Here is a 17,772-nt window from a genome sequence, read left to right as displayed (position 1 = left end):
GTAGCCTTAATAGAATTGTAATTGGTAATAACGATAAATGTTATGCCAAGTAGATAAGTGCAATAGTCTTTAAAATCTTGCACTATCGTCAAGGTTTGCAAACACCATTTCTATGAATTGTATTTGGCTTCACTATCTGTTGTCCTTCCTGCTGAAATATGCGATAACTTTTGGCTGATTTTTATGTTTTTAAATAAGTATGACGTCGTATATGCCATATACGACGTCATACTTATTAGACTACTTGCATCAGTATGCAGTTCAGGTGTATCTTTTGGTTGTATACGACGAGTAATGGTCTGAAAGTTAAACATTGATTACATATTTGCGTGCCTCCTCCTGCTCTTGGCCTCATTGAAATTTTACACCCTGTTTCGTTAAACGAGTAATGTATGCTGTTCTATTAACAAATTGGGGAGCAGCCTTCTTAAAGTACCCTACCGAACTTGCTTGACAATCGCAGCAACATCTGACGTGCTTCAACTTTCATTTTCCCAGGTCTCATTCACCTGAGACTTCTCTTCCTAAGGATGATTGAAGAAAACCGCACTTAAAAATATTTTCTTATAATGTCTTATAATGTTATTTGTCATTAAATCTCCTATTATTTCGCGAACTGCCTCCCTTTCATTAATAGCCAGGCGATAGGGAGTAAGGTTGACATTAATGTCTTTCTCTAAGCGTATTTTCAGGCTTACATTATTGACAGCTCCTACTTTATTTCCAGTTGTAATCATACCGGCAAAGTCTCGAAGAATTCCTTGTACGTCACTGCGGAACTCGACAGGAACTTCAGATATCTCAGAACTAAACCTTCAGAAATTATATGAATACCTGGTAACTCACGACGTATGATACGGAATCCTGTAAATTCTGTTATGGTTATAAGGCTTTGATCTTTAAATATATGAGGTTCAATTAGAATTTCTAACATACTGGAAAATTGCTACCGAAAATGTCTGCGTGGCATGTAAATTTCTTAGTAGCCAGAATAGTGACATTTGTGATGCCCTTTCCAAAGGGCCTTTAAAGGTGGATTGGAAATAAGTCGAAAATGCATTTAAGACGGGCGTAGATGATGAGGCCCAAACAAATTGTCTTATTTTAATAGGAAATTACCTTAATTTCCTGATTTTGATTGGATTAGCGGTATATTTTTACATATTCCGATAGAAGATAATATTCTAAAAAAATGTTCCATACTTGCTAGTTTTTAATCTGTAACTTTTTAGTTTTTTTTTTTTTGGAGAATAACATATATATTTTCAAACAATGCCAAAAATATACATATTTACTTATTTTGGAAATTCTAATAGAGCCCACAAAAATTATATCTCGATTTATGTATATACAGTGTGTCTTGTTAAGTTGGCAACATATGAGAAACTTTTTTATTACTAGTTCTTGGAAAAAAGTTATGCTTTATAAAAGGTTCTGCATTGTCCAAAACCTTAAATGCAATAATCAAATATCAAATTTTATTAGTCGTTTACGAAAATACGGTTTGTAACAAAATATTAATTTTGTTCAAGAGTTAGTCAATTTTTGACAATAACAAAAATTGTTATTAAAATAAGTTGCTTAGAACTAAAAATTACATTCAGATATGCGAGTTTCTCCTGCTGGTAAGTAGCATTTTTCTCCCTATTTATAATAACAATGCCAATGGAAGTGTAATTACGTGAAATCTAGGATGCACTGATAAATAATTTATTTATAGCAATAAGTTTTTGACAATGAGATTGAAAACATTGTATTTAGTATTCCAAAGAAAGTATTTATAAAATTTAGTAGAAATACCAGCCGCATTGATGATTAAATTGAAATTGTGTTAATTGTTGGTGACAATTATAAAGCGTTTTGAGAAGCTGCAGAAATTTTTAATAGCTGACACCCAGAGAGAAAACTGCACTATGGTACCGTAAGGAAAATATTAACCAAATTTAGCACTTTTAAAAATGTAAGTAATAAATTTACTAAGAAATGGCAATGGCATGGACATGTACATTACAAGCCTCAACAAGCTTCAATTTATTTATACGTTAAGACCAGGAGGTGATAGACGCTTAAAATTCTAAAACAATCTGTTCCCAAAATTGCCCTTAGTGAAGTGATATCGAAATTTTAAGATGAAAACTCGCGACCAGTATGCATTTAAAATAAATGTGTGGTGTAGGATTTACCGAAATAAAATAATTGGATCTTTTTTTCATAAATCTTTAAATCGTTTATCAAACCGTTATTCACTCTTCTTAGAGAATTAATTAGATCTGCTTGACGTTTTCCTGCTTCAACATCATAGGTGTAAGGCAATACTTGGAAAATTGGTTTAATGGAAGAGTTATATATCTGTTTTCGGAAATTTTTGGCTACCTTTCCTACCTCTCCAGATTTGACGCTACTCGATTTTTTCTTATGGGGTTATTTAAAGCAAAAGGAAAAGCGGGAGTAAAAGCCAAGCAAAAGGTATATTTTCAAAGGTCATTTACAGATGTTGCTCATTTGTTCAAAGTATTACTCCTGTTATGAGTAGAAAAGTAATTGAAAAACTTTTGTGATAGAACAATTACCTGTATTGAAAGAGAAGCTGGATGTATTGAGAAATTAGTGAATTGAAGGAGCTACTAAAAAATAATGTTCTTTAACTTAATGTTCTTAAAATTTTAATAATGTTCGTTTAAATTATTACAACCATTAATAATTGTGGTATTATTTATTTAAATGCATCTCTAAGTGCTACAAGATAGACATTAAGTAATTGAAAGGTTATAAGTGTCTTTAATAAAATTAAGAGATTACTTCTTATTATTAATTATTTTGTTTTGTGAAAATTTGGTCATTAGTTTCTGAACGAAAAGGTTATAAAATAAAAATGTTCGGTATCTCTAGTTAGTTTAAGAAAAATTTGTAAAAAAATTGATTTAAGTGCATATTTGAATATCGTTTTTAGTTCTAACCAACTTCTATTTATAACGATTTTCCGCATTATTAAAAATAAAGGTACGTTTCTTTTGAGCAAAATTCAGATTTTGCTTAAAAGAAGAAAAGCTCTTATACCACTAAATATATTTGATATTTCATTATTGGATTTAAGGTTTTGGACCTTTTATACAGAATATTTTTTTACATGAAACTAAAAATAAAAGATTCTCATATGTTCCAAACTTAAGTAGACATACTGTATATACAGGGTGTCACACAATCAACGTCACATGCTATAACTTTTTTATTTTTAAATATAAAGATTTTTAAGAAAATGTATTTATATATATTATTTTAATAGTTATAGGACATAAGATATAGGACTACACAAAATTTTTTTAAAAAATTACCCCCGACTAATTCCTCCTCTAAAAACCATCCCAATTTCTTTTTTAAATGGCACCACTAATATTAGGGTACAGAATATCTTTTATTGATTTTCTTATCATGCCTTTGTTAGAAAATCTTCAAGTTATTAGTATTTTATTTGAATAATTCACACTAACACAAATAATTTACATAAACACTAGTGACACTAATTAAAAATTATCAGCAGCATAGTGTATTATTGAATCTGTAAAAAATAATTTAACTTGGTCTTCAGTTTAAAATATTAAGGTAAAAGGTGTTTTTAAATGCTATAAAAAAAATTTAAGGTTAAATACATGAACTCTTTAAATTGGCAATATCAGTTTTGGTATTCTATTATTTTCAATATTCATTTTTGTTGCCTTTTTGTATCGTTTTGCTATTGCCTTGCATAATGCCGCAAATTTTTCCTCCAAATGAAGATGTCAATATGCTTGTTATTTAAGGAGAGTGTAAAAAAATTGTCGTGAAGCAGAAATAGTTTATGGAGAACGTTTTTCTAATCGTCCTACACCGTCATATAAGTCGTTTTCTAGACTGGAAGAGAAAATGCGCACTGGATCATTTCCAAATTTGAAAGATTTTCATCATCAAATGGCAGCAAGAAATGAGGAAAATATATCTGTGTTGGGTTTTGTTGTAGAAAATCCTTATGTTTCTATTCGCACTATTACAAGAAGTACCATTCAGCGAATTCTTCGACAACACCAACATTTCCTTTTTAAAATCCACCTAGTACAAGGACTCTGCTCTACTAATTAAAACGAAGGTAGCAATTTAAGTTTAACTCAAGTGACAGAATTGAAAATTACCTAAATATTTTAAATGACAACTCTATATTATCAAATTGTAAAAGGTTATTTATTTTTTATTCATCTTAGAGACAGTTGAAAAGTAGACAGCCAATTAGTTTCAGATGAAAAAAGTGTGGCCTAACGTTGAGAAAAAAAGGAGTTTATTTTTGACGCAAGGCTGTTCCTGAGTTTATTTAAATTAAGTTACAATATGTTAATTAAATGTAAAATTTTATTTCTGTTAGTAACTTGTCATTAACTATTTTTGTACATGAACAAAATTGGAAATAACCATTATTTAAATTTTGCATTTAGTTTCGATTTATTTTCATATATTTTCAAACTGAATTGTGTAAAACAATCATAATGTAATGATATAAATAATTGTAATACAATATAATAATGTGATACATTGATATACATCTTTATTTCAAATTTGGTATTAGAGATGTGACTTAATTGAAAGCTATAAAACCTAATAGAGTAAATTGTATGATATTGTTTTTTGTAGGTTCCTTATAAAGCAAGACCTCTGAGAAATGGAACTTCTGCAACTTCAAATACATCTAGATCCAAGAGTCAAGTGAGTTGTGTTTTAATTTTTATTTTTCATATTACTCCCATTGAAAGATTTTTTCCTTTTTATTACCTAAAAACTATTTAGATCGCTTAAAAGATGTTCTATTGCCTGCACCATTTAAAAACAATGTCTCAGTTAAACAAAAAAAACTGCTAAAAAATATATCTAAAACGAAATGTCATGAAGTGTCTTTAATATGTCAAAATCATCAAGTGTCTTTAAGCAGGGAGTCCCGAAAATAGATGATGAGGAAGTTGTTTTGGATCGTGAAAGGGATTGCAATGTTCGAGTTCTACTTTCGGAGGAAGCTTTAATACCAGAAGGGTTTGAGATTTTCTGACGGCTGCCTTCATAGCAAGACCACGGACGATGAAGTAGTGACGAGTATTTCTGTGACGACAATGAATTTCATCATTATCCTGTGCTGTTAGAGAAGAGCACGGGTTAGGACACTACTCTGCAGTTAGTTTTCTATTACTTGTAGTATTACTTCGATAAGTTGCGGATGTGGACATCAACGGAGAAGCCATTCCGAAAGAATTAGAAAAGCTGATATCTTTGTCGAACACCGGTCTAAGTAAGGCCAGAGCAAAGAAGGAGGCTGAGACATTTGGTCCATAGATATCGAGATGTTTCTTATAGAGGAAAGAAAGGACGGATCAACATAGTCCAGCGCAAGATCAATACAGGAAATGCTCACCCCATGTCGCAGACAGCCCGAAGACTACTACGGGCCAAGAGAGGGGGCTGATAAAATTATTGAGAGTATGGCCAAGAAAGGCGTCATAGAATCATCTAGCAGCCCATGGTCTTCACCGGTGGTACTGGTAAAAAAGGAAGATGGCGCGACCAGATTCTTCGTAGGTTAACAGCAGCTTAACGCGACTAAAAAGGAGAGCTATCCTTTTCTTCGCATTGATAATACTTTAAACATCCTGGCTGAATCGAAGATCTTTTCCACGTTAGACTTGAAAAGTGGATACTGGCAAGTTGAGTTGGCCCTTAAAGAACGGGAAAAGATGGCTTTCACGGAGGGTGCTGGATTATGGCAATTTAACGTGATGCCACTTGAACTGTGCAATGCCCCTGCTACTTTTGAACATCTGATGGCTATAATATATAAATGATAAATCTATTATTTATATTATGTACATGCGATCTATAGATAATTTGAATGTAAAGATATATAGGTGTAATAATACTAATAATTAAAAAAAAAACAGAAAAATATTGGTCCTTAGGCAAACATGTCTGAAATTTCGCTCGTCAAGCCCGTTAAAAATCAAAAATCCCTGAAATTAACCCAAAATCACAATCGACTATCCCAATACCAACACATGCAGAAACTGGCGCAATATTTCTGGTCCTGATGGTCATCGGAGTTTTTGTATAGCCTGCATCAAAGGTACAAATGGAAGTCAAGCCCCCGCATACCGAACTACTAGGCTCCCTAGTTCTACTTAAGGAGGGCAATTTACCAAACTCGCAGTGAAAAAGAGGGCGAATCATCGACCTACATTCTGGTAGTGTCAGTGCTGTGCGTGTAGTTAGTGTTCGTACAAATAATGGTGTCGTCCAACGTGCGATAAATAAATTGTGTCCGCTACCTATTGAATGTGCCCAGGCCGGTGATAATAATACCCCTATTTGACGTTATTAACGCTATGTATATGTCTTTTGCGTACCTTTGCTTACTGCAAAAATGTCTTTGTATTAACTATTATGTAAGTAGAAATAATTATGTATAATTTTGAATTTTCAGTCTGCCAGTAAAAGAGTGATATGTTAAATTATACAGTCTAAAGTAACTAATATACAGTTCACTTTTGTCTTTTCTCTTTTGCTTTTAGTATACTAATTTCTCTTATTTAATCTTTTATTTCTACATGAAATATGTAAGATTTTATTATTTGTTTCATTAAGTATATTTATTCGTTTCTGCATGTGACAAAAGACATGTAAATTTTAAATAATCCGCACAGAATGCCTAATATAATTTGTAAATTTCTTTGTTATTTCGAATGTTTGTTGGTAAGGTTAAAAGCTAGAAATTTTGCACCTAATTTTATGACTATTACTGATTATGTACTATTATTTAGGTGTATATTAGTTCTAAGCTTTTGTATCATTGTACCCCCAGTCTCAAATTGTGGTTCTTTTTATTGATATTTTAAGTTCAGATATATTGAAAGTTATCGGGAACTTCCAAGGGCGGCGGTATCTTAGCGAATCTTGCAAATGTTCCTAGCTATTATTATTAGAAAAAGGCCTCAGTCACTTTAAAGTATTTATTAAAATTAAGGAAAACAAACATTTAAATTAGGTGACAGGCGCCTGCCTTTGGCGATTATTATAAATTTAATATACTAATTTAATACATTTTAGGGGTTATTTTATCCGCTCGTAGGGGGATGTAGGGCTAAAGGCGATTATTTTATTATTATAAAATAATATAAATATAAATTAATATTTTATTATTATAAAAAAGATTATTTTATTATTATAGACAATGATAGCAGCCACTTCAAACCTGGCAGTTGTATCCAGAATTAAATGACATTTAAAATAAGGTATCACATGAACCTTCTTTCCATTTAAGATTTTAGGAATGATCCCACCCGCTATTAAACAGGCATGAGGATACCTTGCTCATTAAAAATTGTCCTCGAAAATAAAATCGACGTATCCGAGGTTTTTGAAAAAAAATGTTTTTCACATTGAAAATGCCTATTTCGTTTTCGCTGGGATATCTTGTATAACAAATGACTTGTTTTTTAGGTTTCATTCTTGCATTTACATCCAGTATTTGGACTATTTGAAATCAAATTTAATGAAAACAATGTTATACAGAAAAGCCTTGGGGATAGAGAGTTTTCTTGACAGATACCAGTTTTAATAATAATAGTATCTTTAATTGTAATTAGACTTGATTCGTTCATCAGATAGACATTAGTTTTTCAGGCGGGAATGACTCTGCGTATGAACGAAATTATTACTGGATATGTTCCTGACTTCAATTATCCAGTTATGGGGATGCTATGAAAAGCTTTCTTGTAATCAATATATGCTATTAAGAGACTTTTTCTTTAGTTTTTACACTTTTTTGAATCACATTACTCATGAGGAGGTAATCTTTAAATCCATAGGAATCTTTTACACATCCTTTCTACTCATCTGGAATAAGTTATTCTTTTGCATCTTATATAAAAACTCTTACTGATTTTATTTTCCAGTATTTTAAACATAGTGTTTAAGTAGGTATCCTTCACTTTTTGGTATAAGATCTGTTTTCCCTTTTGTCAGCCATTCAGGTATATTTTGGCTGTCGTTCATTAAATTATTGTAAGCTTGAGCCAAATTAGTTATTTCTAGTTTTTTCCACCAGAAGTTGGGTATGCCATATACGCCAGGCGCTTTCGCATTTGAAACGTAGTTAAGAGCTGCTTTGAGTTCTATTTCTGTAATATTTTACCTTTTTCACTTTTTCATCATATCATATTTTTTTTATATCCAGTCTGCTTTGTAGGTGTTGGTTTTTTCGTTCCCTGTTGGATCTTTATTATTATTTTTTATTTGTTTATTATTAATATTATTATTCTTTCAGAAGAATATTATTAGATAAGAAAAATTAATTTTATTCATTTTCATCCAAATAATTAGGTAAGGTATAATGTATCTGGCTTCTTATATGCAATAAATACTTTTCTTTATATCTAGTTCATTCTTAGCGAGCGAACATTTGCTCTTTTTTGGTGATATCTTTGTACGGGCATGTTGCTGGCCTCAGCATTTCCTGGTGATTTAAAAAATGGTTTATTATTACTCCAGCAGGCCACAGCTCGGAATAAAAATAATTTACGCCTTTCCGTAGAGGTACTAAAAAAATCCATCATATCTTGTGACTTTCAGTCCAGTATTAAATCAGTTGCAAACATTCTCTTATCGTGCTTCTCTTAAGGCTTTGCTTCTATTTTTTTGGTCAATTCCATTTTCCAATTTATTTTTTCTTTTAGCTAACAACTACCTAAATTGCATTTACTCCATATTCGTGGTGTAGTTTACAAAATAAAAGTAGTTAAGACTAGTAGTTTGGTATAAATGTGAAACTAATTAAAATATTTAAAAACCTAACGCTTATTCCGTTAAGCAAAATTGGAAAACTTATGCCTAAAATAACTGATTTCTCCCACTGTTCTTAAAAAAGCCATAGTGGGTCCAATTTTAACAAAAAATGACAGGGAAGTTTGTGAAAAATATAGACCAATCTGTTTTATTTTTTACGAGAATTGGTGAGAAATGCCATGCAAATGGTTGTCTTTCTGGAATAGCAGCAGTAACTTTCTGAGAACCAAATTGGTTTTTGAACTTATCATGTATAGCTCATAATTGACATAATCTCATTTCATGAGATTAAATTCAGTTCTGTTTTTATATGTGACCTTATACTATGTCAATTATTGTATCCCTTAAAAAGAAACTATAGAAATATAACTTTAATAACAAAAATGTTCAACTTATAAAATTCTTTCTAGAAAACTGAATTTAGGTAGTGGGGTGTCATCTTTAAAAAGTTTATTAAATGTAAGAGTCCCTCAAGGACCCAACATTTCTCTTTAATTAATAAAAGTGATTTGAAAGTGAGTAGTTGTCAAAAACATTGATAACAATCTAAATATATGGTTTTTGCTAATTACACATGGTATGAATTAGATTAAGATACGAAGTGGAAATTTGGTACAGTCCGGTAACATTGTGTTTTGGCTGTCTAAACTATGGCCATACAATAAAACAATGTCGAGGTTGTTTTTCACCTTGTTTTCAAGGTGTAAAAACTGTTCTGAAATTATCACGGATAATACTTGTTTAAATTGTAATACATACTATATGCACTGTAAATCCAATACTCATTCATCAATAAGTAAGAATTGTGAAAAATTTAAGCTACCAAAAAGGATCAAAGAGGCCATGGCTAACCTCAACATATCATTTAAAGAGGCGAAAAATTAAATTATAGACATGCCATCTTACTCTATTTTAACTCAATAAAAATAAATTTGCACCATTAATCACATTAGACCAACAAGTATTTCCTGAATTACTATCAAATAAATATAATTTGCAGGAAAAACCTTTCAAAAATAGTCATTTTTTTCAACCTTCTAGTTCTAAGAATGTATTCGAAAATTCCTTTTATTCCCAACCAAACGTGGGCAAGCAGTGAGACAATGCAGCAAATAAAAACGTAGAGTAAAAACATAGAAGTCCCAATTATGAACCTAAAAATTTACAGTTTGGCAATAATATCCTTATTGAAAAAATCCATAGGCTTAAAATATCCAATCTAATAATAAAATATTCGATTAGCAAAAATAGTCCACCGTTAGCGGAAGCCTACGTAAATACTAAGCATATGGATCAGCTCATAGAGGAAAATAATGGGTATTGGCCTTATAGATTACCACTTACACAGATGGTTCTAAGACTGCAGAGAACACAGGATGTGCATTTACGATCCTCAAATTAAAAATTCAAATGGGTTTTAGATGTGAAGAAAATGCTTCCGGCAGAAGCTTTGGCTATATGTCGAACTCTAGATCAGTCATACAAACTCTAGGTAATGGACACAACTTAAACCACCCAATCATTTTTAAAATTAGAGCTGTTTTGCTAAATCTTATCCTATGTAACAAAAAAATAGTCTTTTGTGTGGATGGATAAATCCGGATGGATCCTGGATAAAAAGGAAGGATACTCAGGATTATTGAGTAATGAATTAGTAGATAAGGAAGCAAAGAAAGCATGTCTTGCAACAACTTTATACCTAAAGTACATTACAGAGACTTATTCCCTTTTATCTACTTCAAAGCCTTTGAATGTTGGAAAAACACATTTTTGGAATATGTATCAAACACAAAAAATACCTATACTTCAATTAGAAAAAGGCTGAATAAAAACACTAGTCCTTAGCCATAATTTTCCAAGACTTCAAATATGCTACGCACCCCTTATGGTAGAAGTTATCACAAATAAAAAACTAGAAGCAATTATTGTTAAATTTCTGAAGCTATGTAAAAATAAAATATAATTCACATAAAAACTGACTTGCAATAATGAATAGTAAAATTATAATAGTATAGTATGCCAATATAGATAAAATTAGACATTAGACATAGGATGTAAAATATAAGCTAGTTAAAAACACTTCCTATGTTTTTCCTAGTTTTTCCTAGATACTACCTATCCGAGTCACCCTGTATTGTCTTAAATTAAAACAATGCCTTGCTTGGACTTCAAGGCGAGAAGCGAGTGACTCTGTCTAAATTTTTCAAAAGATGTCCTATTCTTTCCTATTAGGTTGTAGATATACATATAAAAATAAATAAAGTAAATGAGCATTATAAGCACTGATTTTAAAATAATTGATATAAGCAGATATCTATATTATAAAGAGTTAGATATAAGTTTTTAGATAACTAAGTGAACCAATTACTTTTTCTAATTTGTTTGAGACACAGGTGTATAGGTTATATACAGGCTGTGAGATAAGAGCCATCATACAACATGAATATCCCGGTTGGAACTTGTGGCTAAATGTGCTCAACACAAGGCCATTAAAAAAAAGATAATACATTCACTAGCAAAATCACATGCTTTTAGTTTGGACTTCGCATAAAAATTGGTGTATCGCAGGTCTCTGTGCTGAGTCTTTTACTATATTTCATTTTTGTAAATGATTTACCGATAATTGTGGATAATCCAGCAGATTTGGTTATGTGTGCTGATGATAATAATTATATTTGTAATGTTAATTCTGTCAGTGAAGTATTATTAAGATTGCGTGTTGTGCTTTGTGCCTTTAAAAGTTGGTTTATTGCGTTAAAAAGCGGGTAAAATGTTTTTTTTTTATAGTTACACCACGACCATCACAAATAAATGAAAGTTTCTTAGAAAACTATTTCTTAAGGACAGCAACTAAACTATTAGGATTTTACTTGACTTGCTCTGATTGACTCTGCTTTAAACTGAAACTGTTACATAGATAACTTGTGTTATAAACTTGCTGCAGTTGGTTTAGCTAGTTGTCGTCTTTTTCTAACCAAAATACTGTTTTATCATATTACTTTTCTAACTTTATATCGCACATAAAATATGGACTTATGAACAGTTTTGCAGCCTTGGAAGACATTCATGAATATAATACAATATTTAATACCAATTGGCAATTGCATTAAATCTTTTATTATATTCATGAATACCTGATCACAATCTTGAAGTGTTTGAAAAGAATCGTCCTTATATGGGTGTAAGACAATAAATTGCCTATTCGTACAAAAAATAATAATTTTTTGATGTTTATATTTCAGACTCTGGTCTGGTCACTTGTCTTTAATATTTGCATTTGAAACATTTGATGTTATCTCCTGAAATTTTCCATGCCATTTACTGTATTGGTCTTATAAAATAAAATGATTTGCTTATTTATTTATTTATGCTCAATAAAGATTGATGGGGAAATGACTTATTGTTTTAAGCTTAAGACTTATCAGATAGTATCTGATATCCAAAACAAACCCTCTACTTTGACACTCACACTCTTAATATTTATTTATTAGTCTCCAAATGTCGATCCTTAAATATGTGCTTGACAAATTCAGTATTTTTTAAAATTCATATATGTTCTAATATTTTACCTTTTCGCCTCCAAATATCTTAATTAATGTTTTAAAGCAATCCCGTTAGATGGCGCCAGAAGTACTCATCAAGCGCGGACAAGAATAATTAATTTATGCAGTAGTTAAGGAATAAAATTGCCCTTCATTAAAAAATGTATCGTAATATAATAATGCGTATATTTAAAACTAATGCATGTTTCGTATAAAAAATTCGTTTCTTAATTTCCATCTCATTCATGGGTTTCAATAAAAATCTATCTGACCGATTTTTTGCTTCTTTACCAGAAAAACTTTTCAACTTATTATCAAAATTTATTATTAAAATGGATGTTATCATATGTTGGTACGATACGTGTGTTTTTTCCTCTTAACACGACTTTATTTACAATATTTCTCCTTTTTTTTGTAAGCGCTTCACTTATGTTTAATGTTTTTTTAATTGTTTTACGTTTTCTAGTTTTATCAACTTTTTTATTGTATTTTTTAGTTTTATCTTTTATTTTCGTCAAGGTTTACAACATTTTTTTAAAAACACAAAACAATCGACCAGTACAAACATTCTTGCCTGGCGATAACGAAAGATAACTTGCTTTTTGCAACTGGTTACGTAATGCATATAAAACAAATGATAATATTTTAAACTATATAACGAGCTCTATATCAGCGATGTAGCTAACTTTTCAAAAAAGGTATGTTTAACCGTAAAAACATTGGTCCTAAGAAAATGTTTTTCCTTTCTGATCCCAGAAATCCTCTTAGAATCAGTATAAACGTTTGGTGTGGCTTAATAGGAAGCCAAATATTAGGACCTGTATTTTATACCTCCAGCACTTTAACCAGAAAGAGATATGATGACCTCAAATATTTGGAGCGCTGGAAGATTATTTGGATAATGTTAACTTGGAGAGATGCCAACAAATCTATGTCCAACAGGATGAAGCACATCCCTCTCAACTAAATTATGTAAAAATATTACTTAATAAAGTGTTTAACGATAAATTGATTGCGACACGTGGCTTGATTCGTTGGCCACCTAGGTAACCAGACCTAATCCCTCTAGATTTTTATTTTCGGGGTTACATAAAGAATAAAGTTTATAAAAAAATCCAGAACCGTTGATGAACACATTTTAGGCAAATAATTGGATCAATTAATGGAAGATCGACAATCTTAAAAGCTACATGACACATGAACTGTTCTCAGAATTGTATTGAACAAGATGACGATGTTTTTGCTAATTTATTGTCATGTTTACTTGATGTTTTTTTATATTTCATAGCAAACTTGCCTAAATTTGGTCAAATTATTATTATCGCGATAACTTAGCGGAGTTGCTTTCCGTCTATGCAAATTAATTTCCATAAAATACAGAAAAAAAAATTCTCTAACTTGGCGATCCAAGGTATCCGTCGACTCCTCAATTTTTTCAGTACGATCTACAGAAATAGAAAAAAAAATGTTTCGGGCGCACCCGATGTGACGTCACGCGAAGCACGTCGGCGAATACATCGGCGAGTAAATTATCTGTGGTTGCCATGCCAACAGGCAGCGTCATGCATTTGCTGCGGTCTCAAAGTGTTTGCAACGTTTCGGGGTTCAGTACTGCCTAAATAGTTTATTAAATATATATTAAAGGTAGATAATATTAATAATGAATACTATTTAATGTATTTTAGAAAATAGACCGTCCTTTGAAGAAAAAGTTTAAATTAAAAAATTAGGTCGTCCTATTTACAATTAAAATCAACGGTAGTATGTATGCTGAATGTTTGGAAAAAAAATGTTATTCTGAAATGAACTTATACGTAATTTAAATTCTGGTAATTTTAACTTCTTTTTAGAAGCCCTTCATCCTATAACTCCATAAGTCGAAATATTTCTCAATTAAGATCAGTCAAAAAAAATAGTATTATTATATAATTTCAAGCAAACAAAATGCGAATTAAATTTACCTATTAATATCTCCGTTAATTTCAAAAATTTATTTGATAGTGTTTTTAAACTAGAAACGTATTTAAGTCTAGGATAATCGTTATTAATTCAAATATTTCTTTGTCATCGTTACATTCCTCACAATTGCTTTGGCTGTTTCATTTTATTTTTTCTGCAATTTTATGTGCATACAAATACATTAGTGCAAGTTTCACCTCTCAAGGTTACCTCTTCATTACACGTACTTTCTAAGCTGTGAGTAGAGTTCAGGTACTATAATCCTGTATTTAACATGACTAAAATTGTATATCTGCACCTGATGACTGCAATTTGTCTTCATTTAAGTCTATTGGTGAATTTTCAGTTGGAAAAAGTGAAAACAAATACTTAAATTAATATTAGACGTTGAGGTAATATTAGACTGCAAAGAAAATTTAAATTGTTGTACACACCTAGCAACCGAAACAAATTTTTCCAGGGGATCTTGATTAAGATAAGCAGTTGTTAGATATTTACAATTATATACAAGTTTCCACAGCATGCTCCCTGAAACCCATTATCGATGTCAGTGTCCAGATAAACCCATTTAAACATTTCTAGTTTTACTTCTTCTGTTGAACTCATAAGTTTTAAGGATATCACTCCAAGTTACTATTTTCCCTTTAACCAGAAGCGGTTCATTAAATTTTTTGTTAAGATTTTGATTAGATGAGGTACATCAAATATAGTATCAATTACATAAAATATTTTTCGATCATTAATTCTTATTACTGAGTTAATTTCTGAAATTCCCAGATGTTTTAAAGCACTTCTCTTGTTAGGTCCCTGAACGCACACATGGGCTACAGGTAAAGGTTATATATTACATGTTTCATTAATTGAGCTAATATATCCCCTTTTACAGGTCTCTTGGACGTAAAACAACAGAAAGGTTTCCAATTATGGAAAATTCCTTTCACACAAAAAACTAAAGTGATATTTGCATTATTGTTTTTGCGTCCAAGAAAACATAAATCTTCATATCCTTCAATATAGTCGTAATATTAATTATAATCGAACTTAGATTTTAAACCAATTTCATCGAAGAGCAGCGCGCATAGCCTTCTCTTTTCCTCATTGTTTAAACTTTTATAGCTAATTTTCGTTAAGGTATTTTCTAACTTAGTTTTAAAGTTTATTATTTTAAGCCAAGGCTATATTGTTCTTACTGATGGAAGTAAAAAAAGAACACTCTTTCTTAAAAATCTGTAACATCCAGGCAATTCATTTGTTTTCAAAAAGTTTTTTTTCGTGATTTTTGTGAACTACATGCTGATAAATTTTTTCACGGTTTGACTTTTGTCTTTAAATAATTTGTCGAGTAATATTGGGTAGCACCTTTTCTTCTTAAACTAACATTTTGCGTTTCTGTACTGGCCGGTTTTTCTTAAAATAATTCAGCCTGATTTTTAAATTGATACATCTTTTCCTTATGTTTGATTGAAGATGGGTTATATGTGCTAAAAAAAAAAGCAACTGTGACTCCCGGTTCAATTTTTTCCTGTCCAGTTTTTTTTTCCTTGAAAAGTAATAAACTTAAAATTATGTAATGTTTTATTTAATAAGAAGAAATTTAGTTGATGAAAAACAATGAAGACTGGGACTGGGAGTTTTTGTGCATTAGGGTCCTTTGAGTAATTATACTCACTTTGCATTTAAATTTTATGTGGTGACTATGGTAGGTATAGTGTCACAAGTATCACAAGGGTTATAATTGAAACCCTAGAAATTGGTTTCAAAAAAAAGTTGGGAATCCCTCCCAACACTTGTGAAAAGAAATTGTTGGGAAGAGTGGATTCGATGGAAATTAAAAAAAATCTATGTTTTCTGTGACCGTCTGGGCAATTACTAATGGACATAAAAGATTTTTGCGTATATACACGTTCGGTGGTTGAAAAATTTCGAATATGATTTTTGCATAATATGTAAGAAGGAGACGGAGCAGAGCGACAACAAACTTGGCTCCACCCTGGACGGCTATCGCGTCGTCGTTGCGCTTATCAGTCCGGTTAAAGTCCGGTTGCAATTCCTCGCATACCTATGTACGTGTTAGCCGATCATGTTTACAATTTATTTCAACCTTTGGTACGAGGACGGATACAGTAATAAAATAAAAATGGTTTTCACTGTTGATCAAAAGATTAATATCATTAAATGGTATTGTCATGCGGATAGTGCAGAAGAAGTTGTCGGCCATTTTATATTTGCATATCCTAATCAGCAAGTCCCTACTGTTAACAAAATTTATAATATCTGGCATAAGTTTGAGCGGTCGGGATGTGTAAATCGGTGTGCAAAATGTTCTAGTGGCGATCAGGAACCTCGTCGAACACCTGACGCTAGGATTGAAAAGGAGGTCAAGGTGTGTGCTTTTGTGGAAGTAAGTGAACCTTGTTCTAGCTCCCAAATTTATGAAGAACTTGATATTCCAAGTCGTACAGTGCATGATATTTTGAAAAGGAATAAGTACAAAGCCTATAAAATTAAAAGCACTCAAGAGATTTTTCCAGAAGATCAAATAAAACGCTTGGAGTTTTGTGAAACCTTAAGAGAAAAAATATTGATCAAAATGACGACTTCACAAGTAGGTAATATTTTATTTACAGACGAGTCATCTTTTTCTCTTATATTGGTCTCAGGAAAATCTACATTTGAGTGTACCATTACGAATTCAATACCCGCAAAAGGTAAATGTTAATCACATTGTAGGTGCTTTTTTTATTGATGGTACCTTAAACTCTGAGAGATATTTACTTTTATTGCAACAAAATATTATACCCGCTGTACGAAACTTGGATGTTAATTTTGAGGAAATTTGCTTTCAACAAGAGGGATGTCCCGCTCACAACGCTAGACAAGTGCAGGACTATTTAACAAACACTTTTCCTGAACGGCCTTTTTCCACAAGAGGTACCATACCATGGCTTTAGATTTTTTTTTCTTTTTTAGAATTATTAATATTTCTAGATCCATTACACCTGAAATGTTAGCCAATGTACGTAGAGAATTTTACGACAGGCTGGGATACTGTGAGGCCCAACTAGGAGTTATATTTAAACATTTTATTAAATAATCCATTTAATTAGAATTATTATTTTGTTTAAGAGTTTTTTTTTTATTTTATTTTAGAATATTGTATTTAGTTTTCACCAAAGGTTTTTAAGATTTGGGCATATTAAAGTTGTTTTTTTAACTTGTGATTATGAGCACGTTAAACAACAACATAAATTTTTATCTTTCGTGTGCGCGTAAAATTCCAATACTTGATTTGAGGCTAACCGTAGCCGATCGATAGTTCTAGCCTGGACACTTATCCCCGCTTCCATCGATACCTCACAACAGAAGCCGAAATCATGCGAGGCGACGACCGCATCGCGATGGCAAAAATTCCGCGCTGGGGCAC

General features: G+C 31.4%; 1 protein-coding gene across 4 annotated transcripts in view; it reads left to right on the top strand.

Annotated features, from left to right (window-relative positions):
* Positions 1–17,772, top strand: part of LOC126741951 (zinc finger protein 675-like) — a 252,011-nt gene that overhangs the window by 159,120 nt on the left and 75,119 nt on the right. For 3 of the 4 annotated variants that reach the window (XM_050448429.1, XM_050448430.1, XM_050448432.1), the window contains exon 10: positions 4,657–4,728. The exons of the other annotated variant lie outside the window; for it this stretch is intronic. In XM_050448429.1, coding sequence (XP_050304386.1) covers positions 4,657–4,728 — 72 coding nt within the window. The remainder of the gene's footprint in view (positions 1–4,656; positions 4,729–17,772) is intronic. 4 annotated transcript variants of the gene reach the window in all.

Source organism: Anthonomus grandis, chromosome 11 (assembly GCF_022605725.1).
Source record: "Anthonomus grandis grandis chromosome 11, icAntGran1.3, whole genome shotgun sequence".
NCBI classification, from domain to species: Eukaryota; Metazoa; Arthropoda; class Insecta; order Coleoptera; family Curculionidae; genus Anthonomus; species Anthonomus grandis.
This window is presented reverse-complemented; position numbering and strand designations above follow the sequence as displayed.